This window comes from Acyrthosiphon pisum, unplaced genomic scaffold (genome assembly GCF_005508785.2).
Source record: "Acyrthosiphon pisum isolate AL4f unplaced genomic scaffold, pea_aphid_22Mar2018_4r6ur Scaffold_21109;HRSCAF=23054, whole genome shotgun sequence".
In the NCBI taxonomy this organism is placed as follows: Eukaryota; Metazoa; Arthropoda; class Insecta; order Hemiptera; family Aphididae; genus Acyrthosiphon; species Acyrthosiphon pisum.
The window spans coordinates 938,508-948,949 of record NW_021770540.1 but is presented as its reverse complement, the minus strand read 5'-3'; the positions used below and the strand labels follow the sequence as shown (position 1 = coordinate 948,949).

Below are 10,442 nucleotides of genomic sequence, written 5' to 3'. Positions count from 1 at the left end.
AAAAATCGACGGTAACATTGGTCCATCGAAACCGGATGCAATTAGCATAACTCATAATTTAAAGTAAAATAGTAATTTTTTTGATTAGTAATTAATAGTTATAGCATTCCGTAAAAAAGTTAAGTGCGAGTGATAATTGGTCGTGTATGTGCAGCAAATATTATATATTCAAAAGTAGGGCGAAAAAGAAAAAAACAAGCAAGAGGACGGTGAGGACGTGAGTTTCAAGGTGGTAAGTAGTATCAGTTCTTAGTTACTTATTTCTTTCCTATAAATAAATCCTATTAGCGGGTTTTCTCCCAGGTATTTAAGTCAAAGGGGAAATGGTCTTAGATAATATAGCTCGGTACCTATAGATAATAAAATAATTAGCCTTTCGCATAGGTACGTTACCACACAAACCCATATTTACTCACAAACACACAGCTGTCTATCTTGATCGGCGATCCCGTCCACTTTAGGCATCAAGCTGTCACACATACACTGACAAGTATACACACTCAAAAAAACATACCTCTGCAATAATATGTCAGATTTAATGTCACTAAAAGCCCGCAGAGGGAAATTAAAAGGACAATTAACTAGGTTCAATATATATCTAAATAAAGAAGGAGTGGACCCATTAGAAGTTAAATGTAGAAGTAAAAAGATCGATGAATTATGGTTGGAGTTTAATCAGGTGCAATCGGAAATAGAGTCGCTTGAGGACGAAACGGATGATTACCGCATAGAATTCGAGGAGCTATATTTTAGTGCTATGGCTCTAGGCGAGAATATAATGCACAAAAAAGGATAATGGTGATCAAAAATCAGCTTCTATAGGCCATAATACAGCACACGCAATTAATTGTAGCGCTAATTCTTGTTGCAGCGGTGCAACCGCGGAAATGAAATTATCACCGATAGATATACCAAAATATTCGGGTGCATATGAGGAATGGTCAGCTTTCCGCGATATTTTCATTTGCGTTCGTGTTTGAAAGGTGAGGCGGCACAGGTTATAATGTATATAGAAACAACGGCCGCAAATTATAACATAGCGTGGAATAGCGTGGAAGCTCGATATAATAATAAAAAAGTATTAGTGCAATCGCACACAAAAGAGTTGTTCGATATACCGGCGATAAATGAAGAAGCTGTGCAATTAAGAAAATTAATAGATCAGTTAAACGGTCATATGAGTGCATTAGAAACATTAGGTGAGAAGCCTAAGGAGTGGGGCTCAATATTATTACACCTTATAGCAACTAAATTGGATTCTAGTACACTTAAAGCGTGGGAAACGGTATCTCCTAAAAATGAAATACCCAAAGTACAAGTGTTACTTGAATTTTTAGAAAAGAGATTCAAAATAATGGAAGCAGTGGAGACCTCTTCGAATATAAATATTCGTAATGACGAAAAAATAAAAAATAATATGATTAACTGTAAGAAAAACAAAAATAGCCACAAATCGATGGCGTTTCCAGCATATGGTGGGATGAAATGTTATAATTGCCAATTAGCGCATTCAATATATAAATGTCCGTCTTTCCTAGCTTCACCCATTCCCGATCGAATAAAAAGGGTGGGTGAACTTAAATTATGCAAGATATGTATGCGGACTCATATCGGAAAGAAATGTGATGGCAAAAAATGTTTTCAATGTCATAAGGCGCATAACACACTATTACATTTAAAAATAAATAAGACGGAAAGTAATGTCACTTCGGAGCAATATGAAGAAAATAGTGAGGAAAGTCTCACAGCGAGTAATGTAAGTGTGTCGGCACATGCATCGGCGATAAGCTATAGACAGGTGCTCCTATCAACCGCAATAATTAATGTATATAATAATGATGGCAAGCCGGTAAGGTGCAGAGTGTTGTTGGACTCTGGCTCGCAAAACAATTTTATCACAGAGCATATGGCAAAAATGTTAAAATTGCGACGCAAAAGAGTTGATTATGATATAGCTGGAATCGGGCACACATTGCATACGGTAAAATCCGAGATTACGGTAATGGTGAGTTCTTGTAGTACAGATTTCAAAGCTAATATATCATGTTTGATAATACCTTGTATAACGATCAATATTCCAATAAAAGCGATAAATACTGAGTTCATAAAGATACCGAATAATATAATACTAGCTGATAAAGCCTACAACAAACCACAACGTATAGATATGTTGATGGGTGTAGAATTGTTTTTTAATTTATTGGATAAGGGTCAAATTAAATTAAATGAAAATGGTCCTACATTGAAAGAAACAAAGTTTGGTTGGATTGTGGCAGGCCCAGTTGATAATAATAAATCAAATTTAAAAGAGACACAAAATATTTCTTTGTTTTGGAAAGTAGAAAACGTAGATAAAAATACTAATTACACTTTGGAAGAAAAAACTTGTTACGATCAATTTATTAAAACAGTGCGACGCGACGAATCGGGCAGATTCGTAGTACAATTGCCGTTCCGCGAAGAAATTAGTAATAAATTAGGTAATTCTTATCAAAGCGCGTTCCGGCGATTTCTGTCGACCGAAAAACGATTAGCACTAAATACAAAATTAGGTAAAGATTATCAGCAATTTATTGATGAATATCTATATCTCGGTCATATGGAACTGCTGTGCAGTGCGGGGGAAGGGTCGGTCAATGAACCCGGCTATTTTCTACCGCATCACGCCGTAATAAACGAAAATAGTAGTACCACTCGTCTGCCCGTAGTATTCGACGGATCTAGTAAAACTGATACAGGCATTAGCTTAAATAATGTACTATTAAAGGGGCCTACAATACAAGACGATTTAGTCAATATTTTGGCTAGGTTTCGTACACACAAATATGCGATATCCGCGGACATATCAAAAATGTACCGTCAAATTTGGGTTACACCGGAACATCGCAAATATCAAAAAATATTTTGGCGTAAAAATAAAGAACAACCTATGCAAATATTTCAGTTAAATACGGTCACTTATGGCACTGTCTCGGCATCGTTCTTAGCTACCGCGTGCTTGTATAAATTAGCCGAAGATGAGTATAGTAATTTTCCAGAAGCGTGTACTGCTATAAAAAATGATTTTTATATGGACGATTATCTAGGTGGAGCAAATACGAAAGAGATGGCCGTACAATTGCGTAATGACTTGCGAACAGTGCTACAATCAGGTGGTTTTAACTTATGAAAATGGGCTGCAAACGATTCGGGGTTATTGCAAAATTTAAACCAAGAAAATAATGATGCTATGTCGGTATTAGAATTAGAGGACAATATGGCGAAAATTCTCGGGGTCCTGTGGCATCCTAGTAAGGACATATTTAAATATAAAGTGCAGGACACAAATACAGATAAATCAACAACCAAAAGAAGCATATTGGCGCAAATAGCCTCATTATTCGACCCACTAGGTTTAGTGGGGCCGATAGTAATAAAGGCAAAAATTTTAATGCAAGAAATGTGGAGGTTAAAAACTGATTGGGATAAACCCGGTACCAGCGAAAATGCACGACGAGTGGACAAAATATTTACATGAGTTAGCAAACTTGCGTGAATTGAATATACAACGTTTTATATGTACGGAAGATAATTGTAATATAGAGGTTCATGGGTTCGCTGACGCCAGTTTAGCCGCCTATGGCGCGTGTATATACATACGCACGACAGATAATAGTGGCGTTTGCACGTCGCATTTATTGTGTGCAAAATCTAAAGTTTCGCCTTTAAAAGTTATATCGCTCCCGCGATTGGAACTATGCGCAGCCTTAATTTTAGTAAGGCTGTACAACAAAGTAATACCGAAATTAGGTATAAAAATACAACGTCGTTATTTTTGGTCGGATTCTTCAATCGTCATAGCTTGGATAACTTCACCCTCTACACGTTGGCAAACATTTGTTGCGCATAGAGTGGATGAAATTCACGACCTTAGTTCAGTAAATGAATGGCACCATGTTGGAACAAAGGACAATCCTGCGGATATTATTTCGCGAGGATGCAGTACAAAAGAAATCATAAATAGCTCGATATGGTGGCACGGACCAAGCTGGTTAACCAACGATAATAAAAGTTGGCCAAAGACTGTTTGCGAGTTAAGATATACCGAAATACCGGAAGAGAAGAGTACACAGAAAACTGCTGCATTTGTAGCACAACCGGTAGTAAAGGAACACATATTAAGTAAGTATTCATCGTGGAAAAGATTAGTACGTATTTTTTGTTATTGTTTGCGTTTTATAAAAATTCGAATAAAAAAAATGAAGGTGGTTGGTCCAATATTATCCGACGAATTAAAAGAAGCTAAAATAATTATAATTAAAATAACTCAAGCGTCCTACTGGTCCAGTGAAATAAAGGATTTAAATAAAAATGGTACTTTAACGGTAAAAAGTAAATTACATAATTTACAACCCTTTTTGGAAGACGGAATTATACGAGTTGGCGGTCGCATAAAAAATGCCAGGCATGTGAACATAGCACAGCGATACCCTATTTTAATACCTAAGTATAGTACAATTGCTAAATTAATATTGCGCAACGAACACGAATTACTTCTACACGCGGGCCCACAAGCGATGTTGGCGAACAGTCGATTAAAGTATTGGATAATTGGAGGCCGAAATATCGCTCGGCATGTATTTCACCAATGTGTAAAATGTTTTAGACTTCGACCAACAATAGTTGAACCTATAATGGCAGATTTACCAACCGAACGATTGGAGCCAAATCGACCGTTTAAAAAGTGTGGTGTCGACTACGCCGGTCCTATTTCTATAAAAACAAGTTTAAGAAGAAATGCGGCTGTGCTAAAAGGATATATATGTGTATTTGTATGCTTTAGTACTCGGGCTGTCCATATCGAGTTAGTTGCTGATTTGACTACTGAAGCCTTTTTAAATGCTTTAAAACGGTTTATCGGACGCCGCGGTGTATGTTCCGATATATTTAGCGACAATGCTACCAATTTTGTAGGGGCTAACAATAGGTTACTGGAACTAAAAAAAATGTTTCATTCGGAAGAGCATTTAACCAAAATGTACGATGCTTTATCAACGGAGGGTATAAGGTGGCATTTCATACCCCCCCGATCACCTCATTTTGGCGGGTTGTGGGAAGCTTCTATTAAATCTATTAAAAATCATTTATACCGAGTTTTAGGTACGACCAATCTAACTTATGACGAATTGAATACTATCCTAATTAGAATAGAGGCAGTCCTTAATTCTATACCTTTAACTCCCTGTTCCTCTGATCCTACTGATACTACACCATTAACGCCTGCTCACTTTTTAATTGGTGAGCCAACATGTTCTTTACCCGAACCAGATTTAACTGGTGTACCGGACAATCGCTTAAAACGTTGGCAGCGAGTAACTCAGTTAACTCAAACACTATGGCAACGCTGGAATAAAGAGTATTTGTCGCAGCTCCAAACCAGGCGAAAGTGGCTGGACAACAAGGGTCCTAAGTTAAAAGTTGGTACTGTAGTGTTGGTGAAAGAAAACGATACCCTCCCGATGTCTTGGTCCATGGGTCGAGTTGTTCGTGTCCAGGCTGGTGACGACGGTGTCATTCGGGTAGCTACTATATTAGTAAAAGGTAAAGAAGTATCTAGAGCAGTTCGTAAGCTTTGTCCTCTTCCTTTTGAGGGAAATAGTCCATAAAATAAAAAAATAAATAAATATTTTCTGTATTATAATGTTATGATATCTAATTACCTATTATACCAAATTTTAATAATTTATTTATATTTAATAATTTTCTAACTTATATTTAGATTATTTATGTATTATACGTTATTTATCTCTTTATTGTAAACTTTTGTTGAAAAATTATTTATATGTATTTGTTCTTATTATGTATGAATATTCTGATTTTTCAAGGCGGGCGGCATGGTGACGCGTGTATTATATTATTATCATTATTATTGTGTTTATCGGTATTAAATGTTATCTGAATCGATGTCCAATTTTATTATACCTTTAGCGTTTAGTGTGTGTTCAACCATGTATCAGTGTTCATATACTTGTCACCGTGTCAGTCGCCGCAGAATAAACGAAGTAATGCGGTAAAATAAAATCTATTAATTACACTTACATCTACCTACAGTCCACTAAAAAATCGACGGTAACACAGTGTAACCTGTAAAAAGGAATAAAAGTATTTGAAAAAAATATGCCTACAATGAATATTACTTATATTGCTATCTAGTGGTCAGATTTAAAAACCATATACACCAATCGATACGTAAAGAAGTGTTTAAAAAAACCATATTATCATAATATTTATTAGAATAAACCAGAGTCGAACAATTCCGTATACAAATCAATTGACCTGATGTCAACTGTTTATATGTTGTTTATTTGTACAACATTATATTATTTTTTATATTTTATAGTGAAGTCACAGTTTTTGTAGCTTTGTTATTATTAAGGTTAGCCGGTTATCACTTATGACAATTACAGTGATACCTAATCTCCCCCTTTTTGACTTTAACTTTTAATTTAAAACATCCAAAATATTCTTAATACTAATTTACATAATTATGAAGAGATTTAGCAATATGTATGAATTAATAAAACCCTAATTATAACATAACAATATTCATACTCATAATATTTATCATTAACAATATTCATACAACTTACAACTAATACAATATAGTATCATTAACAATATTCATACAACTTACAACTAATTATTTTATTGACATTCTATGCCTACATATCTCTTTTTTTTTTTTTTTTAATAAACTAATCTATCTGGTTTTTTAATTTGTCTACCCGACCTTGTTGTTATGGGTGTAGGAATTTTGCTTTTTTCCTTTAAAGGTTTATCTATGTACAGAGGTGAAGTTGTAAATCCTTCTAAGCTTAAAGCTTTCCTTTTTCTTATGTGGATTACATAATTTCTTCTCAATATTTTGCCATTTTCCATTTGGACTTTATAAGACCTAGGACTTTTCAGTTTTTCAACAATCTCACCCTTCTCCCAAATTTGAGTTTTATAGTTTTGTACATAAATTTTATCACCCTTATTATATCCAATTTCTTTCTTTACAGCGTTTTTATCATAATATATTTTTTGTTTTTGTTGGTTTTTTTATCATATGATTATGTGCATCTAAATTTAACTTTGGCATCATATTATCAAATGTGTTTATAATTTTACTACGTAAATTACGATTAAGTAACAACTGTGCAGGTGTATAATCTAGTTTTGCTACTTTAGAATTTCTATAATTTAATAGATAGAGTTCATGATCCTGATTATCCTCTTTACTTTTTTGTATCATTTTTTTAGCGATATCAACTCCTTTTTCAGCAAGACCATTGCTCCTCGGGTAATGACGACTCGACGTTTTTACCTCAAACTCCCATTCCTTAGCAAATCTTTGAAATTCCACACTACCACATGGCATATTGTCAGCAATTACCTCCATTGGTATACCAAATTTACTGAACAATGGTTTTAACTTAGAGATTATAGTCATGGTGTCTTTTTGCTTTATTTGTATTATGTCTAGCCATCGAGAGTAATAATCTACTACTATTAAATAGTTTAAACCTTTAAACTCTGCTATATCCAACGTCCAACCCTATTTTAATAAATGGTAATTTTGGAATTTCATGATTTATCAAAGTTTGTTTGATTTGGCTTCTTTTGAATTTCTGGCAAATATTACAACTTTCAACCATACTTAATATATCTGAGTTAATACCAGGCCAATAAAATATTGAGTTGACTAGAGATTTTTGTTTTTGAGCACTTAAGTGTGTTTCATGAAGTAATTTAAGTATGGCTTTTCTTAAATTTTTTGGAATTATTAGTTTATTATTAAAATAAACTAGACTGTCTTGTACTATTATATCTACCTTGTTATTATAATAATGTTTTATTTCTCCATTTATGTTTTTAACTACATTTTTAGGCCATCCCTCTTTATAATATTTAATAACTCTAGATAATATTTCATCGTCTTGAGTTTCTTTTTCTATAGTTTAAGATTTTCACCTGATATTATTAATTCTGGAGCTACTTGTACTGTATGCACTATTTCAGTCAATTCAGAATCATCATTAACAGGTCTATGTACTATATTTCTGGACAATAGATCTGCAATAAATAATTTAGGTCCTGGGACATATTCTAAACTAAATGTATACGGTAAAGTTTTTATACTTAATCTTCTCAAACGGTTATTTTTAATTTTGTCTATTGGCTTTTTCATTAAGGAAACTAAAGGCAGATGATCATTATTAACAATTATTTTACTACCATGTATATAATTATGAAATTTAGAAAAGGAAAATGTCACCGACAACAGTTCTTTTTCTATTTGCGCATAGTTTGACTCAGTTGATGTTAATGACCTAGACGCAAAGGCCACCGGCTTGCTATCTTCTAACAGACAACATCCTAATGCATTTTGTGAACTGTCACACTGTAAAACTATTGGTTTGTTTATATCAAAATTATTCAATATTGAAGCTTCTGATATTAAAGTTTTAATTTTATTTAGTAATTCTGTATTTTTATCGGTCCATTGCCATATCACATTCTTTTTTTAATAGTTCCCTTTATGGTGAGCTTATTTTAGATAAGTTTGGAATAAATTTCCTAAGGTAATTAATTATTCCTAATATTTGTTGTGATTCTTTTTTTATTTTTCGGTATAGCTAATTCTTTTATTGCTGTGATGCGATCATTGTCAGGTCTCATTCCTTCCTTTGAAAACAATAATCCTAAATATTTTACTTCATTTTGGTAAAATTGTACTTTATTTGAATTAAATTTGATGTTATATTTTTTTGCTCTAGCTACAACTTCTTTTACTGTTGTATCCATTTCTTCAATAGTATTTGTCGCACACAGTATATCATCAAAATAAACAGTTACATTGTCTATATCCCCAAAGTATTTATTGGTTAATTTTTGAAAAATTTCTGGTATAGAGGCTAATCCAAATGGAGCTCTCAAGAATTTGTAGCATCCAAAAGGACTGCTAAATGTGCAATAATCACTGGATTATCCAACTTTAATTGATGAAACCCATCTTTCAAATCAAAAACACAGAAAATATTTTTATTCGTTAATTTAGGAATGATTTCCTCTAAAGTAGGAATTGGATAAAATTCTCGTACTATGCTTTTATTTAATTCACTTGGTTCAATACAAACTCTAAGTGTTTTGTCTAATTTTTCCACTATTACAATATTATTGACCCACTCTACAGGCTCATTTACTGGTTCTATGATTTGTTTATTAGTAAGAGTTTTTAAGGTTCGCTCTAATCTTGTCTTTATCGTTGATGGTACTCTACGTGGAGGATTCGCCTTTGGAACTACTCCATCAATTATTTTAATTTTTACTATATCTGGAAAAGTACCTAAACCTTCAAACACCTCTTTATTTGTACAAATGAACTTATCAAGTTTACTTGATTTGTTAACATTTAACTGATTAATTCTTTGTACTAGATTTAAACTTATACAAGTAGGTATTTAACCCCAAAATAGGAACACAGTTTGGGTGATCTACTATTATAAACTGTACATTTTTGACAATTCCTTTAATTTTACATTTTAACACTACAGTGTCTATTGAACTTAATTTATAACCACCATACGACACTATTTTAGTCTTTGTTTGTTGTATTGGCTCTTTAGTATTAATTATTTTATACCATTTATACGGCAAAACATTGGTCTCAGCTTCTGTATCCAATTGAAAGTTAATTTGAACATTATTGACATAAAATATTTGAAACCATTTTTTATAATCTGTTTCACTTATTTTAACTTGATTTATTGAAAAAATTAAATCATAATCATTAAGCTCAGTTTCAGAATCAACTGTATTTATTAAATTTTGCTTAAAAAATTTTTTATTTTATTATTTAAAATTACTTTTATTATTTTTATTGATTTTTTGAACTGAGTCCAACTTAGATTTACAAAAGCTACTAAAATGATTTAATCGTTTACATTTGTTACATACTTTTCCATAAGCTGGACATGCATTAATTAAATGTGTATTACCACACATTGTACAATTGTTGATGGTTGCTTTTGATTTTGACTATATGATGAACTTCCGCTGATTTCTCCAACTCCTTGCAATTATTTTCTGTCGCCTCCACCGATTGACAGAATGACACCACTTTTTCTAAGGTCATTTCCTCTCGTAACAAGTTCTCCAGCGTATCTCTGCATTGTATACCCAATATAATTTGTGTCTTGAGTAACTTATCCTCCAGCACACCAAAATTACACGGCTTTATGAGTTCTTTCAATCTTGTTAGATATACATCAAAACTACTATCATTTTGTTTAGCCGTAAAAAATGTATAATGTGCCATAATTTAATTTGTTCTTGGTGAACAATATTTTTTCATTCTACTTAGAATTGTAGAAATTTCTTTATCTTTTTCTTTTTCAGGCACTAAAGTGTTGTACATT

General features: G+C 32.9%; 1 protein-coding gene across 1 annotated transcript; it reads left to right on the top strand.

Annotated features, from left to right (window-relative positions):
* The first annotated feature begins 1,003 nt into the window (after positions 1-1,003).
* Positions 1,004-5,645, top strand: LOC107882198. The gene is made up of 5 exons (XM_016800238.1): positions 1,004-1,391; positions 2,250-3,152; positions 3,243-3,473; positions 3,568-4,161; positions 4,405-5,645. Exons 1-5 carry the CDS (start codon positions 1,004-1,006, stop codon positions 5,643-5,645), a joined length of 3,357 nt encoding a protein of 1,118 aa, XP_016655727.1.
* The last annotated feature ends 4,797 nt before the right edge of the window (positions 5,646-10,442 follow it).

Bases quoted from the DNA above. Each gene is read 5' to 3' on its own strand.
- LOC107882198 (XM_016800238.1), top strand. From the start codon at position 1,004: ATGTATATAGAAACAACGGCCGCAAATTATAACATAGCGTGGAATAGC. The intron at 3,153-3,242 runs GTGGTTTTAACT...TGTCGGTATTAG, and splicing joins GCGAACAGTGCTACAATCAG to AATTAGAGGACAATATGGCG. The intron at 3,474-3,567 runs GTACCAGCGAAA...TATGTACGGAAG, and splicing joins AACTGATTGGGATAAACCCG to ATAATTGTAATATAGAGGTT.